Below are 27,105 nucleotides of genomic sequence, written 5' to 3'. Positions count from 1 at the left end.
CTGTGATTGGATGGCTTGAAATCCATCCAATCACAGTGCTCTGTGTCATTTTACAAGCGTGGGAAAATTCCAAAGAACTTTCCCACGCTTGTAAAATGACACAGAGCACTGTGATTGGATGGCTTGAAATCCATCCAATCACAGTGCTCTGTGTCATTTTACAAGCGTGGGAAAATTCCAAAGAACTTTCCCACGCTTGTAAAATGACACAGAGCACTGTGATTGGATGGCTTGAAATCCATCCAATCACAGTGCTCTGTGTCATTTTACAAGCGTGGGAAAATTCCAAAGAACTTTCCCACGCTTGTAAAATGACAAAGAGCACTCTGATTGGCTTAAACCCACCAATCAGAGTGTTCTTAGCATAATTGCAGGGCGGGGCAAGGCTTTATAAGTCTGCGCGGAGCCCTCCATGGGTGAAGATGGATTATTTTTTTTTGCGCTCGTTTTTTTTTTTTTTTTTTTTTTTTATTGCGTCGGTTATTATGGATTTTTATTTGGCCTTTTTTGGGGCTGAAGAAAGAAGATTTTAGAAGAAAGAAAACATCGAATGGTAAGTTGATTTTATCTCATTTTTTCTTTTTTTACAGGTTTTTAGTTAATGGTCCCCCCTCATTATTTTTAGGGTGAGGGGGGTAGGTAGGGAGATATTTTTTTTGGGGGGGGGAGGGTTAACTAGGGTCCCCCCCCCTTTGTATTTAGGGCCCCCACCCACCGCTCAGGGGTGGGGGCCGGGGGGGACAATAGGTCCCCCCCTTATTTATAATTTTAGGGCCCCCACCCGCTGCTCAGGGGTGGGGGCCGGGGGGGGGACAGTAGGTCCCCCCCCTTATTGATAATTTTAGGGCCCCCACCCGCCGCTCAGGGGTGGGGGCCGGGGGGGGGACAGTAAGTCCCCCCCCCTCATTGATAATTTTAGGGCCCCCACCCGCCGCACAGGGGTGGGGGCCGGGGGGGACAGTAGGTCCCCCCCTTATTGATAATTGTAGGGCCCCCACCCGCCGCTCAGGGGTGGGGGCCGGGGGGGGGACAGTAGGTCCCCCCCTCATTGATCATTTTAGGGCCCCCACCCGCCGCACAGGGGTGGGGGCCGGGGGGGACAGTAGGTCCCCCCCTTATTGATAATTGTAGGGCCCCCACCCGCCGCTCAGGGGTGGGGGCCGGGGGGGGACAGTAGGTCCCCCCCTCATTGATCATTTTAGGGCCCCCACCCGCCGCTCAGGGGTGGGGGCCGGGGGGGGGCAGTAAGTCCCCCCCCTCATTGATAATTTTAGGGCCCCCACCCGCCGCACAGGGGTGGGGGCCGGGGGGGACAGTAGGTCCCCCCCTTATTGATAATTGTAGGGCCCCCACCCGCCGCTCAGGGGTGGGGGCCGGGGGGGGACAGTAGGTACCCCCCTCATTGATAATTTTAGGGCCCCCACCCGCCGCACAGGGGTGGGGGCCGGGGGGGGTACAGTAGGTCCCCCCCCTTATTGATAATTTTAGGGCCCCCACCCGCCGCACAGGGGTGGGGGCCGGGGGGGACAGTAGGTCCCCCCCCTTATTGATAATTTTAGAAAGCGAGCTGAGCTGTCAGTCAGACACTCAGCGCTCAGGTTCTTCATAGGGCGGCATTCAATGCCGCTCTATGAAGAACGCGATTGGTCCAGCGCGAAGCCGTCCCATTGGGCCCCGCGATTTTGTCATTTTGACGAAAAAGGGGGCGCGGCCTAGCGGGGAGCTCGGCGCTGGAACGGAGGTAAGTTTTTAATATAAAAACACCTCGAAATTTATTTTTAATAAATGAAAGTACATATAAAAGCAAGAAGGAAGGCTGGGGGACCTGTCTTTCTTGCTTTTATATGGTGACTATAGAGTCCCTTTAATATTTATTACAAAATCACACGCCTTCTGTAGCAAGCAGAGACAAGTACAACTACTGGCTCCATCTACCTAGTTCACACTTTTTAATCAACTTTTAAAAGAACTGAAAAAATGTTCCAGATGAGATTTTGAAGATGGACCATGCTCGAGTTATCCAAAATAAGCCAAAAATGTGAACACCAAACATCATCTGACTCTTATTAAAATCAGAATAAGTTGTATTGAACCAGCCACTTCAAGTCCACTTGAAGCTTATCGGTTCTCATGAATAGTGTTTGAAAACCAGTTTAAAAAGACAATTGTCAGGTAGAAGCTAATCAGCACAATGGACTCCTAAAGAGGAAAAAGGCACATTGGTATTATTAAAGGAACACTTTAGTGTCAGAAATACAAATTTGTATTTCTGACACTATAGTCCTGATGTGGCATTTTAAGTGACCATACCTGCTCTTATCTCACAGAAAATGTGATTTTAGTGGGTGTTTTCCACACACAATAAGCTGTTAAACCATTCATCAAGGATTGACAATTTACCTAGGTTCCACTGTGCGATGGCCCGTGTCAACTGACCACTCTCAGTCACTGACTGCGATAGTGTATCGCTTCTGCTTTGCTTTAATGTGTCATCTGGCCTTCTCCTGTTGGAGATGCCCAAATGCAGTTGATGTAGTGTGGGCACCTGGCAGGACTCAGGTAAGTTGTCAAATTATGCTAAAACATATGGTGCTTGGCCTGTTCCTTTAAGTATTTCTTACCTTTTTTTTTACGAGCTTTCAACTTGAAACTCAATCAATGTACCTGAAAAAAAGCATTTTAAAAATCTAATCTCTCATAACTCTTGAATAAGTTAATAAAAGTAGTAGCCTGTGTGTAAGATCTTGTTTGTGCACAGTAATGTAGCTTTTTATATACTGCAAGTTCTAAAAGCAAAGTTTAGTCAACTTATTAAAAATAAAATGAAAATATAAAACTAGATAAATTCTTAGTAAAAAAAAAAATATATTTTTTTAACAAAAAAAACAAAAAGTGTATATGTAACAGTTGTTGGGTTAACATGTTAATGTTATTATCCCTGATGTTAATGTATTATAACATATAACAACACCGTTCAAATTATACATTATATCTTTTACTTCTTTTTTACCTCTAGATCTTGATGAATGTTCTAATGGAACCCATCAGTGTAGTGTTTCTGCACACTGCTTAAATAGCCCTGGATCTTACCGGTGTGCCTGTATAGAGGGGTACACAGGAGATGGATTCGCTTGTTCGGGTAAGAGAATACAACTTTTAAACATTCTCTAAATCAGAAATCTTGCTTAAAGTTTGTCTTGGAAATAACATAAAACACTAAGAAATAATAGCTAATAAGTAATAATAATTACTGCTTATTAGATGTAAACTTCATGTTGAAATTTCAATTTTTTTTTCTCTGTAAATAGACATTTTGTAACTAAAAAGTATAATTAAAAGTTTATTCACTAAAGTAAATGGTGGTGATCTGAAAGCCAGATAGAGAAATTCTAAATAAAATAGTCTGTTGTTTGGAGAACTAATTTTGAACTGAATTCGGTTTTAAATTTACTATCGTTCAGGTCCTCAAGTATTTTTTCTGTTAACCTTGAGCTGCATTAAGGTGAGAGCGAGTTGCCAAATGTTAGTAAAGTGGGTGAATTATGCAAACAAAGCAACTCTTTCACCTTAACTATTTTATCCAACATTTTACTGTTTGTTAAACAACTTACCATACTATTCACTTTATTATATAATCTACCTATTAAAGAAATATGAGAGGGCCTCTAGTTAAACAAGACGCATTTCTGGAAGCAGAAACAAATGAGTGACCTGATTCTACCCCCATAAGGGCAGGAAGAGGCTCTGGATTGTAAAAGACTTAACAAAAACTCTATCGTGAGTTCACACATCGTCAGGTCCTTACTTTAATGGACAAAAATATTATGTCACTTACCTGGATTTTTAGGTTTTGAAGGGAACTTGGGACACAACCCCCAACTGCAATAACACCTTAGTTTGCCCTTTGTAAAATAGAGAAGCCATGTCTTGAATAGATGTTAGACTAAAGTAAAAGCTGCAGGGGTAAAGCATAAAATGAGAAATAAAAATTTAGAGATATAACTGGTAAAAGGATTTCCATAGACTGTCTCTCTATTTGGACTAGAGGATTTTTGATCCACAGGCTGTCCAAGAGCTACCAAAATCTGAACTTTTGATCCATCATATTGGTCAAGTCCTCACATTTGCCGGCACATAAACATATGAAAAGGTCCATTTCATTAAATGTATTCCAGATCCATGGCTGTTACTCTGTCCTCTTCTCTGTGTCTTCATAACAGTTCTATTGAGCAGAGTAAGTGATGAGAACCGCACTCAGTCCCAATGGCCAAGGGTGCTCCAGAGCAGGACCAGCAATCCCAGTACAATAATCCAAGAAGAAAAAACTCACAGGCACTCCAACTTCAAGCCGCAGGCAGATTTATTATGACAGAATTCAAGCTTGAAAAAGACCTTTCCGGTCGAAACGTTGCGTTGCATTCTGTCATAATAAATCTGCCTGCGGCTTGAAGTTGGAGTGCCTGTGAGTTTTTTCTTCTTGGATTCATAACAGTTCTAGACTGGGCAGCTAACTGCTAAAAGCTATTCAAAAGCCATGCAAGGTCAAAAATATCCTATAAATCTTTGGACTCTGTCAGTAACTTATGTTGAATGTAAATAATAGCAGTTTTGCATGCTGTAATTGTAAATACTACTTCTGAACCAGTTCCAAAATATTGTTTATTTATTAGAAACGCATGCGCACCTGTCACCGGGGTACCCTTTACTTGGTTCTGTTTCTTACCTTGCTTTGTGTAATGTCACTTCTTACTCGAGCGCACATACAGAAACTGCTTACCCCAGATAGTAGATGAGTTACACATGCCATTAGAAGTATCTGACATCCTAGCATGGTCAAAGGAGTTTATATTCGTGCATATCACAAAATGTTCTCTCATAAGTCATTAACTAGTGTCTTAGCATTTGTTTTGCTTTAAAGCATGACCTTTTTTTTTTTTTTAAATGTTCTTAAGCCATGTGTTCCATATGTTCCAAAGATGTCCTTGTCAAAATTGAAATAATATGTGGTTTATCACCAAAACATAATTCATGCTCTGTGCTGTGCTAGCCTGGTCATTCTAACAAAGTCATTGGTTTATGTAAAAAAAATTCAAATGCCACCCAACGTTGAACGTTCTTTCAAACAAACATCTACATTAAATGTTTAAATTTTAAAGCCATTAAGAGCAATGCTATTGAGTTTAGCTTTGGAGAACATATCATTAGGGTGAATTTATACTTAGAAGGCTTAGATTTCTAGGTATTTTGGATAAACGAGGACTTGGAGACTACGTCCACTAGTTCCAATTAATCACTAATGACCACGCTAACATTACCCTAACATCCCCTGTTAGAGGTTTCAATTAATAGTCACTGTCTCATAAATGCACACTGCAAAGTTGCTAAAATGTATACAAGCCCTTGTATAGGTCTGTTAAAATGTGAAAAGCTGTTAATCAAGTCAGCCCTTCTTTCAAAATGTGTGGGGAGATGGAGAGAGTGCAATTCTTTCTCTTCATAATTTCTCACCCAAATATTAATAAAAGAAGAAGGGCTGAATTAAAGACCACAGCAAACCCCTTAAGGACACATGACGTGTGACATGTCATGATTCCCTTTTATTCCAGAAGTTTGGTCCTTAAGGGGTTAAGACAGCAGCTGCTGCCTGAGAGTGTAACTCTCACCAATTTGGAGCAGCCACATGTTTGTCCTTGTGCTGCCGTCAGATTAAAGGAGCCCTAAACCTAAGTTTAAAAATCATGTATTATAAAAAGTACATAACGCTGAGGCTTGTAAGTGGGAAAATAATGCAATCTCAGGGTTGCGGAGACATTTATAAAGCATGCAACGTTTGGTCTTTTTATTGTGATGTATCCAGAACCTCGATAACATTATTTGTTTTTAACCCCTTAAGTACACATGACATGTGTGACATGTCATGATTCCCTTTTATTCCAGAAGTTTGGTCCTTAAGGGGTTAAATACATCCTTTTTGTGTTGTGTGTCTTTTATATTCCATGATTTTTAGAGTTAGTGTTAGAACTAGAAGTAGCCTCACAGTCAGGACATTCTCTTGATAGCCCCTCTCCTGACATAGGGGTGTTGCTGGAGAGGAGGGGGTGGTGGAAGGATTGAGAGGGATCCCGAATGGGGTCCTAAAAAACTGTGTGTCTAAGTTTTGCCCCATTTCATTAATATCCCGAGTCTTCTGTAATACTGAGGGAGAAATAGCAGCTCCAATTACACAGTTAGTGACAGCACCACTTTAATGCATCATATTCAGAGTTAATTATACAGCACAATGCGGGGGGATTGTTGAGGATGCAGGGTTAATGCATCATAGCTAGTGGTTTATACAAGTGTGGAGTTTATACATATAGGTCTATATTATACACTGAATTCTACTCTATATTTTATATTATACTCCTGTGTAAAAATGTAAGTCTTAGGTTGTAGGGTTAACATATTGTGGGTATTTGAGAGGGCTTACGTCAATATGTGCTAGAAAGAACATATAATTTACCATGGGGCTGTAACAATGCCCTTGCCTAATAATGACATGCTGGCAGAGGAGCTGGTTGCAGCAGACTATTTTTCTAGTTGGGGATTGAGTTCAGCACCTAGGCAATTTATTTTTTCAGTGTTTAGTGAGTTGAACAGAATGTTAAGGTTGTCAACCATTTAAAGGTCTTTATTAAGTTCTGATGAATTGTGGTGTTCTATATCCTTACAGACAAACAAATACGGAGATAAAAAACCCACATAATAAATTTAGTTTATGTACATAATAAATTTAGTTTATAACATTTGATTGAACTATTTTATTTTATATTCTTGTTGATACATAATTTGTCGCTGATCATTAATTTTGCCTCTCCTCTCCTATCTGTGCGCCACCACTAGATATATAAATACATGTTACTGGGACTGATAATCCATCCTTACACATCTGCCATCCCCTCCTCCAAATAACTTTGGGGATGACAGAAGGGGTTACACGTAGTCTCTATCTTATTATGACAGAGACTAATGACGTTCAATAGCAGATATGAATTGGCCGATCGGATCCCGATTTGGGAACTATATGTATGTACTCAGGCATTTCTAAAAATGCTGAAGTTAACTCCCTTTAGGCTTCTCTAAAATTCAGGTTTTCCTGAGACTGCTAGAGGTAACTCCCTGTACGGAGCTGACCCATTCCCCATAAGAAGCGGATCAGCCTCTTCTAGTGGATTGATCGCCTCGTCCGGTGATTAAGTCCGGGCGCATGCGCGGAAAAGAGGACATATACTTACGAACATAAAGTCCCCGCGCATGCGCCAGCATCTAGATACGGACATGCGCATCTCCCCTAGTGGAGTGATCGCTTTGCCCGGAGACTAAGTCCATGCGCATGCACTCGCTAAAGAAGACATACATCTACGAAAGTAAAGTCCTCGCGCATGCGCCAGTAACTAGATACGGACATGCGCATACCGCCAGCTGTAATCAAGCGTACTCGGCTGGCGGGCACTTTTGAAACCCACCCCCTACTTAACAGGTAGGGACTTTTGGGTATTTAAGGGATGAAAAGGAGAGGCTCAGTATGCACTACTTGCCCTTGAGAAAGGCGGTTAGACCGCCGAAACGCGCGTTGGGCAGCCTGTTTCATTACTTTTTGAAATGATTTTGTAATTGGATGAACTTTTGCCGACTGCTTTGACAGCATGATTGGATACTCCGCAGTCTGAGGTCTATACTAGAGGGACTACCACAATTCTGAGTTAGGAGCTGCTATGGCGATTAAGCCCTTTTCTTAGCTCTGTCTAGACTCAGCCTTTTTCATACTACTTTGTTTCCTCTACTTTTGACCTCACTATCCTTTCGATTTATTTTCCTTTGGTTACACTAGATATACCAGGTATTTTTGATAACTGGCAACATACACACTTTAGGATTATCGGAAGTCGCTATAGGGAAACCCAGACCCTGGCTTTCCCTAGGACTGCTTGAATTAGGAGAATCCTCCTCTCTTTTGCTGTCTCCTGGCATATATCAGTTACAGATAGGCTGAAATCCCGTGGGAGGTCTTGTCAGCAACTACGTTTCCTCACTATTGCAACTTTGTTTAGAAGGTCCATACACTAGTTGCATTTATGTGACTGTTGCTGCTGCCTGTACCCCATAAGGTTTTCTGCCGCACTGCTTTGCCAGTGTATATTTGCAGTCGCTTCTTAGCATTTTTTGCTTTTTAATCCTCACATTTTGGGGTGATAAATTAGGTGTGTTTATTTGACATAATTTGTGTTCTATTAAAGTTTTTGTTATTTTTTTGGTTTTAACTGTTTTGACATTGAGACTGGGGGTAGCGGTTGTGAGATTAAGGACCCCGCTCTTTAACGGGGAACTTTTCTCACTTCATTTCCTTTTTGATAGCTATATATTTAGGGTGAAGCCCTACACTACCCCTGTAACCCCTCCTCAGCTATTGGTCAGAGTTTTCTCTCTGACCGATAACTTATTTGTTCATATTTTTTTCGGTTTCAATACCTGGGTTACCAGAGTGGTTACATTTGTTTGAAGAGGACATTATGGCAGGTTTTTTATCTAATAAACTGGACAGTAGCATCTGGTGTAAGGATGCAGACAATGTCTTTTCAAATACAAAACTAGACCCAAATGCTACGACTCCAGATATTAATAAATCTTTTAACAAACTCCAGGGTCTATATAAAAGTCAGATTCGGACCTGTTGGGAGATTTCCTCTCTTGAAAACTATATAAAGAGAGAAATGATACCGAGGGGCCTTAGGGTGAGGAATACTCCTTCATCTCACTCTGAGAACATTGAGTTAATGAAGGAGTGGGAGTGTGCGGCTGGAACTTGTTCTAAAACCTTTATGCATATCATTTGTAAATTTGAGCAAGACAAACTTAAGACAGTGAATGCTAGTCTTGATGAGGAGATCAGTACGATTAAACAATTCCAAAATGACCCCAATTTTATATTCATGGAATCCAGGTTAAAACAAAACCTGGATAAATACCAAGATATAGTAAAATTCAGGAAACATGATACATTTTTGAGAGATCTGAACGATTATGAGACTGGGAACATCTATAAATCATTTAATTGAAGAATTAGACGCACCTCAGATAATGCTCTAACATCAGATTACGACTCCTCAGATACGGACTCAGGTAGCCAAACAACTCCAGCTGAGTCCCAATTACAACCTTCCACCTCTACAATGGCCCCTAATCCAAGGGGGATTCTAAAGAAAGGGGTTAATTTTTTAGCCATGGGCAATCAGGAAGAATTCCCAAGCCAACGTACAAGATACCAAACCAGGTACCCAAGGGGAGGGGGGAGAAGGAGAAGGTACTAGATGCCGCTCAAAACACAGGACCTGAGTCACAGGTCATGAATCTGTCTTCTCGTATATTGAACCAGGACCAGCTTAGGGTTCTTGGAAGGGGACTATCATTCGTACCTACCCCACCTTTTGACAGATTCAGTTGGATCAAAGATCTCCACCTTTTTATTCGTAAATTGGCCTTACACAAGTTCCATTCAATTCAGAATGAGAAAAAGGCTAGAGATCTTGGATTCACGACCAAAGACTATCAGTGCCTGACCACCCTTCTGTCTCTCTTGGACGAGAATGATCCAAGTGTCACCCATAAGTATACCGACCTAAAACCTAAGAGTAGATACACACCAAGCTTTGCTGGCTTCAGAAATATTGAACTTTTTCTTGAAGCAGCAAGGAATGAGATTGAAAAAATTAACTTTAAATCTCTCTCCATCCGATCAAGTGACAACCTCCAGAAAAAGGAACAGCGGGCCTTGAAATCACTCCAAGATGATAGTGATATTATTGTCAAACCAGCGGACAAGGGGGGTAATGTCGTGATAATGGATGTAAATAAATACGTGGAAATGGTGGAACGTGTTTTGGGTGACTCTGAGACCTACAAAATCATTAAATCTGACCCTACAAACGATTATCTCCAGAAATATAAAGATATTTTGGACGACGGCCGCAGTAGAGGGTTGCTATCTGGGGACGAATATGACTTCATCCTCAATCGTCACCCTAAGATAGCAACCTTCTACTGCCTGCCTAAGGTTCATAAAAACAAAGAGGAACCCCCCGGACGTCCAATCATTTCAGGTGTAGATAATCTCACACAGAATGGCAGTTTGTACGTAGATAAAATTCTAAGACCTTTTGTGGAGGCCCTCCCTTCATATATTAGGGATACAAAACAAGCCCTAAACAGACTATCAGAGCTCAAATTTCCATCCACAGCGAACCTCTGTAGCCTGGATGTAGAATCCCTCTATTCCTCCATTCCTCACGAGAGGGGGATTGAACACGTAGGATTCTATCTCGATCAGAGATCATGTAAAGATGACTCCCATACGACTTTTGTTCTACGCCTACTGGGTTTTATTCTGTCACATAATTATTTTTTGTTCAATTCCAAGTTCTACCACCAGGTGAGGGGTAACGCTATGGGCACAGCGTGTGCTCCATCATATGCGAACCTTCACCTGGGTTGGTGGGAACGTTGGATATCTACATCTGAGAATTTGACAGAATATTTACACAAGATTCTATGGTGGGGTCGCTATATTGACGATGTTCTAATTGTCTGGCAGGGCACCCCCCAGGAGTTCTCTGATCTGGTGACCCTCCTTAACCAGAATGAAGAGAACCTTCAATTTACGTTTGAATTTGGGGGACGCTCTATTAACTTTCTAGACGTGACCATCACCATGGACGAGGGAGGTACATTCCAATCCACACTCTGCAAGAAACCAACTGCCACAAACTCGCTTCTCCATTGGAGTAGCTATCACCCGAGACCACTGAAGGAGGGTATTCCCACGGGTCAATACCTCCGTCTCCGCAGGAATTGCAGCGATATTGTAGATTTTAAACTTAAAGCTCAACAACTCAGAGCCCACTTCAAAGCAAAGGGCTATCCGAATCGCTGCCTGAAGAAGGCATACAAAAGGGCACTAGGGACCCAGAGGAGTGCACTCCTTTGTGACCAACCTGATAAGGATACAACTAGGGAAGCAGGCAAAATACGTATGATCACGACATACGACGCAGGCTGGCCCGAGGTTAGGAAGTCACTGGACAGATTTTGGCCTTTATTGCTAAACGATGTCCATCTTAAACATGTCCTTGGCCCTCATATCGATATTACGGCCAGGCGGGGACGCAACATCCGCGACATGTTGGTACCAAGTCACTTCTCTACCCCAATACAACCGAGAGCCACCTGGCTAGGCACCCCACCCTGCGGCTCATATGGCTGCGGTAGGTGTGTCGCCTGCAGATACATCTCCAAAGGTTCAAAAACTGTAAGTGACAGCACAGGTGAAGACTCCATAAAGATAAAAGACTTCTTTAACTGTAATACCAAGGGGCTAGTGTACCTTTTATCTTGCTCCTGCGGACAGAAATATGTGGGCAAGACCTTTAGGGCCTTCAAAGAGAGAATCTTGGAGCATGTAAGGTCCCCAAGGAATCGCCTAGAAACACCAGTATCTAGACACTTAAAGGAACATCACCATGGTGATTCTAACAACCATAGATTCTGTGGCCTCGAACTAGTAAAGAGGAACCAAAGACGTGGAGATTTTGATAAAACTCTCAGACAGAGAGAATCCAAATGGATATATCGGTTAAAGACACTCCAACCCAGAGGCCTAAATGAGGGCTTTTCTTTTGCCCCATTTATTTGATTAGTAATTTGTCTTTATACCCATTTTTTGATATGGACCAAGTATGTAGGTCCTCCTTTGAACCATGCCTTTTCCTCTTTCATATACCACTCTGTCGTTGTACATAATAAATTTAGTTTATAACATTTGATTGAACTATTTTATTTTATATTCTTGTTGATACATAATTTGTCGCTGATCATTCATTTTGCCTCTCCTCTCCTATCTGTGCGCCACCACTAGATATATAAATACATGTTACTGGGACTGATAATCCATCCTTACACATCTGCCATCCCCTCCTCCAAATAACTTTGGGGATGACAGAAGGGGTTACACATAGTCTCTATCTTATTATGACAGAGACTAATGACGTTCAATAGCAGATATGAATTGGCCGATCGGATCCCGATTTGGGAACTATATGTATGTACTCAGGCATTTCTAAAAATGCTGAAGTTAACTCCCTTTAGGCTTCTCTAAAATTCAGGTTTTCCTGAGACTGCTAGAGGTAACTCCCTGTACGGAGCTGACCCATTCCCCATAAGAAGCGGATCAGCCTCTTCTAGTGGATTGATCGCCTCGTCCGGTGATTAAGTCCGGGCGCATGCGCGGAAAAGAGGACATATACTTACGAACATAAAGTCCCAGCGCATGCGCCAGCATCTAGATACGGACATGCGCATCTCCCCTAGTGGAGTGATCGCTTTGCCCGGAGACTAAGTCCATGCGCATGCGCTCGCTAAAGAAGACATACATCTACGAAAGTAAAGTCCTCGCGCATGCGCCAGTAACTAGATACGGACATGCGCATACCGCCAGCTGTAATCAAGCGTACTCGGCTGGCGGGCACTTTTGAAACCCACCCCCTACTTAACAGGTAGGGACTTTTGGGTATTTAAGGGATGAAAAGGAGAGGCTCAGTATGCACTACTTGCCCTTGAGAAAGGCGGTTAGACCGCCGAAACGCGCGTTGGGCAGCCTGTTTCATTACTTTTTGAAATGATTTTGTAATTGGACGAACTTTTGTCGACTGCTTTGACAGCATGATTGGATACTCCGCAGTCTGAGGTCTATACTAGAGGGACTACCACAATTCTGAGTTAGGAGCTGCTATGGCGATTAAGCCCTTTTCTTAGCTCTGTCTAGACTCAGCCTTTTTCATACTACTTTGTTTCCTCTACTTTTGACCTCACTATCCTTTCGATTTATTTTCCTTTGGTTACACTAGATATACCAGGTATTTTTGATAACTGGCAACATATACACCTTAGGATTATCGGAAGTCGCTATAGTGAAACCCAGACCCTGGCTTTCCCTAGGACTGCTTGAATTAGGAGAATCCTCCTCTCTTTTGCTGTCTCCTGGCATATATCAGTTACAGATAGGCTGAAATCCCGTGGGAGGTCTTGTCAGCAACTACGTTTCCTCACTATTGCAACTTTGTTTAGAAGGTCCATACACTAGTTGCATTTATGTGACTGTTGCTGCTGCCTGTACCCCATAAGGTTTTCTGCCGCACTGCTTTGCCAGTGTATATTTGCAGTCGCTTCTTAGCATTTTTTGCTTTTTAATCCTCACATTTTGGGGTGATAAATTAGGTGTGTTTATTTGACATAATTTGTGTTCTATTAAAGTTTTTGTTATTTTTTTGGTTTTAACTATTTTGACATTGAGACTGGGGGTAGCGGTTGTGAGATTAAGGACCCCGCTCTTTAACGGGGAACTTTTCTCACTTCCTTTCCTTTTTGATAGCTATATATTTAGGGTGAAGCCCTACACTACCCCTGTAACCCCTCCTCAGCTATTGGTCAGAGTTTTCTCTCTGACCGATAACTTATTAGGTCTATATTATACACTGAATTCTACTCTATATTTTATATTATACTCCTGTGTAAAAATGTAAGTCTTAGGTTGTAGGGTTAACACATTGTGGGTATTTGAGAGGGCTTACGTCAATATGTGCTAGAAAGAACATATAATTTACCATGGGGCTGTAACAATGCCCTTGCCTAATAATGACATGCTGGAAGAGGAGCTGGGTGCAGCAGACTATTTTTCTAGTTGGGGATTGAGTTCAGCACCTAGGCAATTTATTTTTTCAGTGTTTAGTGAGTTGAACAGAATGTTAAGGTTGTCAACCATTTAAAGGTCTTTATTAAGTTCTGATGAATTGTGGTGTTCTATATCCTTACAGACAAACAAATACGGAGATAAAAAAACAAAAAAAAACTGATTTTCATGCCCTGACAAAATAATATTTCCAAGAGCAGATTTATTGTTCTTGCACTTTTAACACATATTTCGAACTTCAGGAAAAATGAAGGGGAAACCAAGAAGTGTTGTGTTCTTCATCATGTGAAATCACTGGTAACCTGCCAGCCCTCTTGATCTGCATGATGAAAATAAAAAGAAAAATGGTCTTCATATTAAAATGGAATGCAGTAGTTCACAATTCTTTTCTTCTCACGCACAGATGTTGATGAGTGTGCAGAAAATATTAATCTGTGTGAGAATGGGCAATGTCTGAATATCCCGAGCTCATATCGATGTGAGTGTGAGATGGGCTTTACTCCTTCTGCAGACAGCAAATCTTGCCAAGGTAAGTCCATCATTATTTAATTTAAATTTTTTTTTTTTAATCTTTTATTCATTGATTTATTTTTGTGTGTTTTCATTGGCCAAGTGAACGGAAATCGTATAAAGTGTAGCAGGCAAATCACACGATTCCAGAGTGATTTTATTTGCAGCCTAAATTAAAAGAGCTATTTTTCATTGCAAAAGTAGCTTTTTTTTAAGAATGAGATTTTTTCAATTATTTTTCATCATTATTTATTTTTCTTCCTTAGCAGATAACGAACTCACTCTTGTAGTGAGATCACACATACAGAGATATCGCAAAGCATTTACCATGAATGCATTTGCTGTTATATTTTCTGTAATATCTGAGTACAGAATTCCTTTGTCCGTAGCAGGCGGCCAGGGTCAAAATTATTTTAATGGTGTTACCAAAGACATATTTGCCATTATTTTGTTCACAAACAGTTATATTGTGCTTTGTGGTTTAGTCCCTTTAAATATGTTAAAAATTTAAATTTTCCTTTTAAACATTTTTAAGCAAATAAACATCTGCATATTTCAAAAGCAACATTTTCAATGTATGGAGTTTTTCTTAAGGCAGTCATTAGTCAAACTACAGTGCTCACTGCAGTATTTAACTACGTTACGATAGCTTGTTGTTCCATTCATCTGCCAGACTGAAAGGAAATGATGGTGCCGAGGTTTTTTTTAAGAAACATAAAGCAAGCTTGGAGTTCTCAAAACATTGCTTTATCAAAATGATGAATGTTTTTTACACTGTAATAAGGAAAAATAATATTCAACACTACTACCTCTAGTAAAAGAAAATAAACAATCCTTAAAGGAACAACTAGCACAAATGTCTAGTCTTTGGACTTTCAAGGTATGTAATTACAGACATTAAAATATGGACTCCAAAACACAGGTAAAGTATAGCATACAAAAATCTATGTATGTTAACTTATGAGAAACACTGAGAATGGGCAAAACTCAATAGTATGACCTTCAGTTTGTCGTTGCTTAGGTCACATACATCTTGGTTTGCTTTTTCCATTACAGAATACCATGTGCATATCAGACCGATCTCACCCACAATGGCAGTCCAGATCAAAATGCCAGTATTTCCTTTCTGCACAAGAAATACATCAAAACAAGATGACTGTTTTGGCCTCCACTGGGCCTTGTTAGTGAATTAGCTGATATCACTCTAAGCACATTAAGCAAAGAGTCCACTTGTGGATTACCCTTTTGATTTAAGAAGACCCTCATCATATGCATCCAGGCCAAAACGGATTTGGAGTTTTCTTTTTGTTTTCAGAAATTCTGGCATATTTGTATATGACCAGGGCCGGACTGGGGATACAAAGCAGCCCTGGATAAAAAATTTATGCCAGACCCATAAGTCACTGCGCCATATATTGTCGCGTGTAACATGTAAGGCTATGTCTTGCCATGACAGATGATTGAGTGATATATATAAATGCATGTCGCTACAGGCTTTTCAACGTAAACACTGACTTTTCAGAGAAAAGGCAGTGTTTACATTGCTTCAAAGTGACACCGCTAGTGACAGTCACTCAGACGGTCACTAGAGGTGCTTCCTGTGTCAGTGCACGTACATTCAGGGCCTCCACACTCTGTAGGTGCTGAACGTTCCCCATAGAGATACATTGATTCAATGCATCTCTATGAGGAGAGGCTGATTGGTGTAACGTTTTGCAGCCAATCCAATGGCAAAGCATTGGATTGGCTGAGATCATCAAGTTTGATGATCTCAGTCATAGAGGCAGGGCCAGTTGAGGGGAGGCCAGCTCGCTGCGTGGGGAAAAAAAAGGTGAGCAAAAACACTATTTTTAAACACACATATACACCATGACAGACACAGAAACACACATATACCATGACACAGACAGACACACACCCCATGACAGAGACACACACACACACCATACAGACAGACACACACACACACCATACAGACAGACACACACACACACACCATACAGACAGACACCATGACACAGACAGACACACATATACCATGACACACACACCATGACACAGACACACACACCATGACGGACACACACACCATGATGGACAGACACACCATGACACAGACATACACACACACCATGACGGACAGACACACCATGACACAGACATACACACACACCATGACAGACAGACACACACACACACCATACAGACAGACACCATGACACAGACAGACACACACACATATACCATGACACACACCCCATGATGGACAGACACACACAGACATACACACACACACCATACAGACAGACACCATAACACAGACAGACACACACACCATACAGATACACACCATGACACACACACACACACATATATAACATGACACACACACCATGACACAGACAGACTCACACCATGACGGACAGACACACACACACACACCATGACACAGACAGACACACACACACCATACAGACAGACACCATAACACAGACAGACACACACACACACACACCATACAGACACACACCATGACACAGACACACACCATGACACAGACAGACACACACCCCATGACACAGACACACACCCCATGACGGACAGACACACACACCATGACAGACAGACACACACACACACACCATACAGACAGACACCATAACACAGACAGACACACACACACCATGACACAGACACACACACACACCATACAGACACACACACCATGACACAGACACACACCATACAGACACACACACCATGACACAGACAGACACACACACCATACAGACAGACACCATGACACAGACAGACAGACACACACATTACTCCTACCTGCCAGGGGGTCGTGCAGTGCAGGAGGCTGCTGGGGCAAGGGCACCTGTGCTGGCGGCCGCTGGGGCAGGTCTGCTGGTGGCCGTTGGGGCAGGTCTGCTGGCGGCCGTTGGGGCAGGTCTGCTGGCGGCCGCTGGGGCAGGTCTGCTGGCGGCCGCTGGGGCAGGTCTGCTGGCGGCCGCTGGGGGACTTGCACTGTCGCCCGCTGGGGGACTTGTACTGGCGGCCGCTGGGGGAGCTGCGCTGGCTCTGCTCTCCCACCCTCGCGCGCTGCTGAATGAGACCGGTGCCGGAATATGACGTCATATTCCGGCACCGGTCTCATTCAGCTGCACGCTGGGAGAGCAGAGCCAGTGCAGCTCCCCCAGCGGCCGCCAGTGCAAGTCCCCCAGCGGCCGACAGTGCAAGTCCCCCAGCGGCCGCCAGCAGACCTGCCCCAGCGGCCGCCAGCAGACCCAGGTGTCTGCCCGGCCGCAAGTGCCGACGGCCCACCGGGAAATTTCCCGGTATCCCGGTGGGCCAGTCCGGCCCTGTATATGACTAGGGTTTCTTTAAGTCTTACAATAGAGGGTTCCTTGTTCCCTATGACAAGAAGGGTTTCAGATACATTTCTCAAAACTACTTGAAGTCCACTAAAGACATAAACGATTGTCCAAGGTTGCTGTATCTCTCATATATGTACTGCTCTTGTTAGTATTAGCAGTAGTGATGTCCCGAACGGTTCGCTGGCGAATAGTTCCTGGCGAACATAGCTTGTTCGCGTTCGCCACGGATGGCGAACATATGCGATGTTCGGTCCGCCCCCTATTCGTCATCATTGAGTAAACTTTGACCCTGTACCTCACAGTCAGCAGACACATTCCAGCCAATCAGCAGAAGAACTCCCTCCCAGACCCTCCCACCTCCTAGACAGCATACAATTTAGATTAATTCTGAAGCTGCATTTTTTTTGTATTATTTTTTTGTGTGTGTGTTTGTGTTTATCATACATTATCCTCCATAGCCAGTAACCTGTGTTTATTATACATTATCCCCCATAGCCAGTAACCTGTGTTTATTATACATTATCCCCCCATAGCCAGTAACCTGTGTTTATTATACATTATCCTCCCATAGCCAGGAACCTGTGTTTATTATACATTATCCTCCCCATAGCCAGTAACCTGTGTTTATTATACATTATCCTCCCATAGCCAGTAACCTGTGTTTATTATACATTATCCTCCCATAGCCAGTAACCTATGTTTATTATACATTATCCTCCAACAACCAGTAACCTGTGTTTATTATACATTATCCTCCCATCGCCAGTAACCTGTGTTTATTATACATTATCCCCCCCATAGCCAGCAACCTGTGTTTATTATACATTATCCCCCCATAGCCAGTAACCTGTGTTTATTATATATTATCCTCCCATAGCCAGTAACCTGTGTTTATTATACATTATCCCTCCATAGCCAGTAACCTGTGTTTATTCTACATTATCTCCCCCATAGCCAGTAACCTGTGTTTATTATACATTATCCTCCTATAGCCAGTAACCTGTGTTTATTATACATTATGCCCCCATAGCCAGTAACCTGTGCTTATTATACAGTATCCTCCCATAGCCAGTAACCTGTGTTTATTATACATTATCCCTCCCATGGCAAGTAACCTGTGTTTATTATACATTATCCCCCCCATAGCCAGTAACCTGTGTTTATTATACGTTATCCCCCATAGTCATTTATCGTTGGACCTAGGCAGCATGATGTCTTAGGCCGGCCCAGAGAGTGAGTGAGTGAGTGAATAATATAATATATATGTTCAGAAACATATTAGTTATATATGTAAATCGGGTTCCTGCAAAGAGGGTGAAAAGGTATTAAAGAAAAACACACTTAATGCATCAAATTTACAAAGCCAAACTTTTAAAAGCTTTCCTCATATCTTTCTCGGGATGAGGAATATATCGGTTGTAGACTGAGGATTTCCATCTGCCCAATCTTTTAATAATATGCACTGGAGTGTCAGTGTTGAAGGAGACCAAAGCTGCCCCTATTCTAAATTAAAGACCCGAGACATGGATACAACCCAATCTTAGGAGTAGTGTTCTGATGTAGAAGATGAATTTAGCCGTGGTCAGAGGGATTCAGTGAGAGTAGTGGTGAAATGTGTGTGGCATGACTGAGTGTGGGTAAGTAAGAGTCAAGTATTTTAACTGGGCACTAGTTCTAGGTGGGATAAAGTGGTATAGTGGATGGATGAGTAGTTTGGTTTGTTTTAGAGGTTTGTAGAGAAAGTATATAGTGATCATGATTTTTAGCGATATCCAATATTTTTAAGGTGGTCTCAAACAAACATAAAATGCTATATAAAATTTGTGGGAATATTTAATAGTCGTGTACAGTAAATCAGAGAGGGCTCAGAATATCGAACCATCGATCGGTAACCTGGATGAAGTAGGGGGTCTATCTGTTTTATTAAATACGCGGTAATATGCTTTCAATGGGATAGGACGTTAGGAAAGGTGTGTGATTGGGATAAGTGGTTGTGGCTGTATTTATACATTAAAAAAATGGGGAGTTTGCGGTTGTGCAAATGGACTGTTTGCGGTTGTTTGCGGTGCGTTAAACGGGGAGTTTGGTCTGTCACTGTGAAGCGGGCGTAACCCTTACACTACCTGATCGATACAACATCATACCTGATGTTTTAAAGCACATTATTCCAAACAATTTAGGAATGTTAGGTGATTTATGCCCTTCATGGATTAAAACCAGACTCTGCATCAACTATGTAATTTTCCATGGGAGTTTTGTCATGGATCCCCCTCCGGCATGCCACAGTCCAGGTGTTAGTCCCCTTGAAACAACTTTTCCATCACTATTGTTGCCAGAAAGAGTCCCTGTGGGTTTTAAAATTTGCCTGCCTATTGAAGTCTATTTCACATTTGCGGAAGTTCACGTTCGCCATTCGCGAACGGAAAATTTTATGTTCGCGACATCACTAATTAGCAGTACTAGAAATATAACAAGACGCATTTCATTTTCTTACACAATATGGTTAGCCAAACAATAGCAGCAACTCGAACCAAATTACTCTTTGAGCATGCTCGGTAAATTTTTTTACTAAGATCTTGTCATTGGTCATGAATGCAGAATGGAACATATATTATTCAATTAACAGTAATGACCACATGCTAGTCGCAAGGTCATGTACATTGCACAAATCGTTATTTAGGCATTATGAAGCGGATACTAAAATAGAAACTATACTCTCTACTGAAGCTCTAATCCATCTTTTTACCATCCGCATCTTGAATCCATGTATACTAAACATGGAGTACACCCTTCAATAGCATATTTTATGTGAATATAGAATGATACCACTTTACATAACATAGTATGGAATTTACAACTAGTGCTAATCAGATTGCTAGGAAATGTATTGATTGTATTTTCTATATATATGTACTATAGCCTTTACCTTGCACAGTGGGAAGAGAGGTTTAAACTCAAGAATAATAATACTGAATTCACTTTTATTGTACTTAACTTAAAGGGCTATTCCAAGCACCATGACCACTTCACTGATTGAAAGTAGTCATGGTGCCTAGAGTCTGTATGTCTAGAATGTAGCAATGAAATGTTGCACATATAGAGATCAACCCCTCTACTGCTGGATGTGTAACTGCACCAGTGTCACTGGGGTGTCAATAGGCAGCCTATTGCTAGAGTTCTGGGCTGACTAATGCCAATTCTGTGTCTGAGAGTGGTCAGCTGATGCTCTCAGCCAATGTATGACTGATAGGATTGGCATCCAGTTCTGCAGCACTGCAGAAATTGGATTCACTTCACAGACAGTCAAATAGGGGATCCAGGGTATGTCTGGACCAGGACAAAGGGCACACCATGCAAAAGGCTGTGGTGATCAGGAGTGTAACAAGAAACCTACCAGCTCTGGAGCAAGAATCTGTTAAGCACCCCTCCCTGCTATAGAGCACAATGTGAATGTAGGCATGTTTTTTGGTATGGAGGATATTTGTGTAAATATTTGTTTATTTGTGTATAATGATGATGTTTGAATGCAGGATTGTTTTTGTGTACACTGTACAATGTTGTTGTTTGAATGTAGAGCTGTGTTTGTTAATACACGTTTGTATGCAATCACCGATATTACACACAAACACATATGCACTGCCACACACACATAAAAAGGTACATTGAAATACACAGAAACACACCTACACTGCCACAGAGATGCCCACAAACAGAATACACACATATTCAATACAAGAGATACACACACAAATCGACACTCATACACGGTTACACTGACACATACTGACATACATAATATGGAAATATGCAATATTATTGTTCATTATCATTAATTATTTAAATACTTTAAACACTTAGGTGCTTACACCATAACGTGTGAATCAAGGCATTCCATGGCATGTGCCTTGTATTATTTCCGTGCCTTTATTTTGTTTATTTACCTTTTTAATATGATTTTCTTATTTGATAGTGCATAACAAGATGATGGTGGTGTTTTTCAATCAATATGCACAAAATAATAACTTATTTTTCTATATCTCAACAGATATTGATGAATGTGCTTTCCAGAACATTTGTGTATTTGGAACCTGTAGTAACCTTCCAGGAATGTTCCGTTGCATCTGTGATGATGGCTATGAACTGGACCGTACTGGCGGAAACTGCACAGGTCTGTAGTTGTCCGGATACCTATCTCTGTAGCTCATATTGGCAACATTACTGTGACTTATCAACAAACATGTGTTTTTTAAATCACTGTCCCAGATTACTGGCTATTTTTTTTTCTGTGCACATGCCCTAAAGAATTGTAGCAGCACCACATTAATCCAAACCACCTGATAATCCTTCACTGCTATGGACTTCTTACTTTTTTGTAGCCCTTGAATGTGTTTCTTGGATTTGATTCTTCTTTAGATTCAACTATTTTTATTTTTCTGATTTTTTTTGTTTTTTATGGTTATGTGGATACAATTAAGTATAATGGCCTTGGCTTTATTTTTTTACTAATCTAGTCTGTGTGCATGCGTTCTACTCTTTCACTTTCTTGAAGGTCTTTCATAAAACCAAGCACAACTAATGTTCTGGTCTACAATTTGTGGGTTTTGGTTGTATTGCCTGTATTATTATTATTATTACTGGTATTTATATAGCGCCAGCATATTCCGTAGTGCTTTACAAAATTATCAAAGGGGGAGATTTAACAATAAATGAGACAATGACAAAGACTTACAGAAACAATAGGTTGAAGAGGGCCCTGCTCAAACGAGCTTACAGTCTAAAGGAGGTGGGGCTTAAACACAACAGGACAGGAGGTAGCAATCAAACAAGGTGGAGTGAAGCAGAGCTGGAGGAGAGAATAGAGTGCTGCCCTTTAGGAGAGAGCAAGAGACAGGTACGTGAGGTAGAGGATTCTCTGGGAGGCCATAACTTTCCTAAAGAGATTGGTTTTGAGGCACTTTTTAAATGATTGAAGACTAGGGGAGAGCTTAATGGTCGTAGGCAGGCTATTCCAAAGGAAAGGCGCCACCCACGAGAAGTCCTGCAAGCGTGAGTTGGCTGTACGGGTGCAAGCAGCGGACAGAAGAAGGTCATGGGCAGAGCGGAGAGACCGAGAAGGGGAAGGGCTAGAATTGGTCAGTGCTTTATAGGTGTGGATAAGTACTATTAGTAGTATTGAATTGACTCGTGTAGGATACAGGAAGCCAATGTAAGGACTGACAGAGGGGAGAGGTGTGAGAGGAGTGACAGGAGAGGAAAATCAGTCTAGCTACAGCATTCATTACAGACTGTAGCGGGGCAATACGACTTGTGGGAAGATCTATTAGGAGAGAGTTACAATAATCCATGCGAGAGATAACTAGAACATGGACAAGCTCGTTAGTAGCATCTTGCGTAAGAAAGGGGCGGATGCAGGCTATGTTTTTAAGGTGGAATCTACAGGATTTGGTAACAGGCTGGATGTGAGGCTCAAATGTGAGGCCAGAATCAAGTATAATGCCAAGACAGCGCGCTTGCAAGGATGGACTGATGTGGGTACCACTAACTTGAAGGGAGAGCAAAGGAGGAAGATCAGTATTAGGAGGAGGAAAGACAAAGAGTTCAGTTTTAGAGACATTGAGTTTCAAAAAGCTGGAGGACATCCTATCAGAGATGGAAGAAAGGCAAGCAGTGACACGTTGCAGGACGGCAGGTCCGTGGAGGAGAGGTATAGCCACCTACAGCCACCTCTTGTTCAGTAGCCTGGGAGAAAGTCTGAAGGGTAGGAAAAGCATGATCCAGGTGTGGATGTGTGGTTGAGAAATAGAGGGGCAAGGTGGTGAGAATTCTTTCCTTAGCTGTTAAATCTTGTTTGTAAAGTAGCATGCAAAGCTATCGGCTGTAAGTTTAGTTTGGGGGATGGCAACAGTAGGGCAAAGAAGGGAGTTAAAGTTATTAAAAAGACACCTTGGATTGCGGGAGCATGAGCTAATGATGGAGGAAAAGTATGACTGTTTGGCAAGGGCAAGGGCTGTGCTGTATGAACTCGGCATTAATTTGTAGTGGAGGAAGTCTGACTGGGTGCGTGACCTCCCCCAGCAGCGTTTAGCAGAATGGGAGCATCTCTGCAGGTAGCATGTTGAGTTAGTGTGCCACTGTTGGGGGCGTGTTCTCCTCAAGCTGCATGTTTGGAGCGGGGCTTCAGCGGCCAGGGCATAGGTGAGGGTAGTTTTATATGAGGACATAGCCAGTAAGGGACAGGAGAAGGTAGGGGTGGATAGAAGTTGGGAATCAAAATTAGCTGATAGCTGCTGGAGGTCAATATCATTCAAATGTCTTCTTGGTTGAGGATGATGTGGTAAGGGGCTATTGAGAGCAAATGATAAGAGTTTGTGATCTGAGAGAGGATTGTTGCAGATATTAGAGATTGTACATTGATGAGAAAAAAATAAGTACATGAGGTGTTTTCTTATGCTCAAAACAGTGCATCATAACAAATGTTTACATGTATTTAATGGTTTGTGGTGGACTTATTTTATATTAAAGGATATAATATTTTCAGGGAGGCTAGTAGTACAGTCACCTCTAATAGACGTAGCAAGCATGCTCAACGCATAATGGCACCTGCTCTCCACACGATATAATAATTCTTAGATGCATAACATCTGTCTGCATTAATTATTGGTTTATTCAGTAAACAGTGCAACACTGAGACCAGCTTTAAAATGTTTCCAATTGAGCCAAGTTGGCATTTGTGTACTAAATTTAGCTTGACTTTACATGCAGTTTAGATATGCTCAAAACTATCGGTAAAAGGGATTTAAGATGAAGAAATTAATCAGCTTAAACTCACTTGGCACACTTGTCATTTACTGTATACTATAGATTTTTGTTAATTTATGACTAAACACTTATTTTTATCAGAATTTCAAAAATGAGTGTTGCTAATAATACAAATATTCCAGAATGCAACACCAAACGAAAGGCACACTTTATTGATGTATCTATTGCTCTGTTTTCTGAATCCTAGATTAGATTTGGGCAAATAGTAATATGATTTCTACTTTTATTGTTTTATAGATGTTGATGAATGTGCAGATCCAATTAATTGTGTAAATGGCTTCTGCATCAATTCACCAGGAAGATATGAGTGCAACTGCCCACCGGACTTCCAACTGAACCCAACTGGAGTTGGCTGTGTGGGTAAGGTACCATTACATGTCAAAGGCATTAATTATTTATAAGTTCTAAGTGACATATTTTATTGAATTAGGATTCTAAATATTATAATGGTATAATGTCACATGTTGTGAAATAATCTTTCTTTTTCAACAGCATAGACAAAAACTAGTTAATGGTGCACTGCATATGTTTCTGAACTGTACTTCCTAGGTAGTTCACAAATGGTTTCAATGCCAAGTTTAAGCATCACTGGCATAGACAATATTCCAGAGAAAACATGATGGTAAATGAGATAGAGTTTGGCAAATGCTTGGAGCACTGTTATAAAGTATAAAGAAGGAGGAAAAAATAATTGCTATTTTAAGTAACTATACACACCTGTTCTTATTTAACTAGGCAGTCTGCATTGCCACGAGTTTCAAAAATCTTCCAACACTTGAGGAATGAAACTGTAAGAAGTTTATTTAACTACCTCTATACAGCTTTGCAGTATTTATGGGCATGTTTCGCCAACTCTATTTTTTCAAGAAAATATTTCTTTTATAACAGCTGACCCCCTCAAGCCATCCAAATGTCATAGATTTTTCACAGTTGGCACTAATTTATGGATTACATTTAATGAGAGCATTGTTCAGACACTACACTGACTTGGAATCAAAATATAGCAAATAATATGTGATTATTTTTAGTTGTATTTGTACATTTCAATCGCCTCTGCAGTATAGCTGAAACGTACACCTATTTGTTTAGAATGACTTAATATTAAATATCATTTCATTTTGAATTGCTTTTATTTAAAAGCACTGCACTGCCCCCATCACACACACACTGCCACCCACATACACACACTGTCCCCTCACACACACTGCCCCTCCCACACGCTCCACTCTTCACACACACAGCACCTCTTACACACACAGCACCTTTCACACACACATCACCTCTAACATACACTGTGCACCCCTAACACCCTTCACATTGCTCACAAACACACACACAAAGTGCACCCCTCACACACTGCCCCCCCTCACACACACACTGCACCTCAGAAACACACTGCACCCCTCACTACATGCACCACATAGAAATATAACCAGTGCAAATCAAACCTTCCTGAACTTACTAAGACAACATCTTGTCATCCCAAAGCTCATCCAAAGTACTTTCTTCCACACTGGCAAATCCATGCATTGACCTATTTTCTATAAAACACATTTCAATATTCTTCCCCTACACTTTCATTTAGGTTAACCCCTTAAGGACCAAACTTCTGGAATAAAAGGGAATCATGACATGTCACACACGTCATGTGTCCTTAAGGGGTTAAACGACTCTTGACTTTCTTCCCTTACACTACAGATTACTCAAACATAACCAATCCAACATTTCCATAATAAACCAGACAAATGACCTTTGCATTAATTTACAGATACAAGAGTTGGCAATTGTTATCTAAACCATGGACCTCGTGGCGATGGAACAATATCTTGCAGTACTGAGATTGGAGTTGGTGTCAGTCGATCTTCATGCTGCTGTTCCCTTGGAAAGGCTTGGGGAAACCCATGTGAAATCTGCCCCCCGGTTAACAGCTGTAAGACCTTTTGTTTTTTTGTATCGATACTCATGGTTCAGTACTACGTATCAGAATTGATACTTAATAGTCTCATCTTCTAATTAGAAAACATTCTTATTTTATAAGCTAGGGTGATCTAAACAAGCACATACACCAAAACTCATGTATCCTACCAACAGTAAATAATGTCGCCACATAGGCATATAGAGTATACATATAAACTTTCTAACTTAAGTAAATCTTCTTACATATAAAGGTCTAGTGATTGACCAATATACAATTATTGATTATACAAGTGCAATTGTGTCGAGTCCAGATCACTATATTAGCACAGGTTGATAAAGGAAAATAGTGGCAGTGGCCTTATTAAAGTTGTAAATGGCCAGCACTAAAGTTAATATATCTTCTAACTATAACACCACTGCTAAACTAACCCATGATAATTATGACATTCTAGAACACCCTTTTTTCAAGTTTAGACTTTTCACCTTTCTTTAGACATTTAACTCCCCCTCCCCCCATAATAACAAGATCATTAATTTCACCAGACTTACTTAAATTTAGATTTAATAAATTCCATCATTAGACTGGCAGATCAATTATATATAGCTAGATAGTGATATTAAGAAGCAGGAATAAGTACTATACATATTCAGTTTTTCTTTGAGCAGGTTATGCAGTTATAGTTAAATATGTTTAATGTAAAT

The 27,105-nt window shown here is 41.3% G+C and overlaps 1 protein-coding gene across 1 annotated transcript in view; it reads left to right on the top strand.

The window, feature by feature from the left end:
• The window catches only part of FBN2 (fibrillin 2), a 234,011-nt gene that overhangs the window by 148,931 nt on the left and 57,975 nt on the right, over positions 1-27,105 (top strand). Inside the window, exons 33-37 of the mRNA XM_063454155.1 lie at positions 3,017-3,139; positions 14,181-14,306; positions 21,713-21,835; positions 24,724-24,846; positions 26,255-26,416. Of these exons, the coding sequence (XP_063310225.1) occupies positions 3,017-3,139; positions 14,181-14,306; positions 21,713-21,835; positions 24,724-24,846; positions 26,255-26,416 (657 nt within the window). The remainder of the gene's footprint in view (positions 1-3,016; positions 3,140-14,180; positions 14,307-21,712; positions 21,836-24,723; positions 24,847-26,254; positions 26,417-27,105) is intronic.

This window comes from Pelobates fuscus, chromosome 5, assembly GCF_036172605.1.
Source record: "Pelobates fuscus isolate aPelFus1 chromosome 5, aPelFus1.pri, whole genome shotgun sequence".
NCBI lineage: Eukaryota > Metazoa > Chordata > Amphibia > Anura > Pelobatidae > Pelobates > Pelobates fuscus.
Note: the sequence above shows the minus strand (reverse complement) of the source record. Positions and strands in the feature narration are given on the sequence as shown.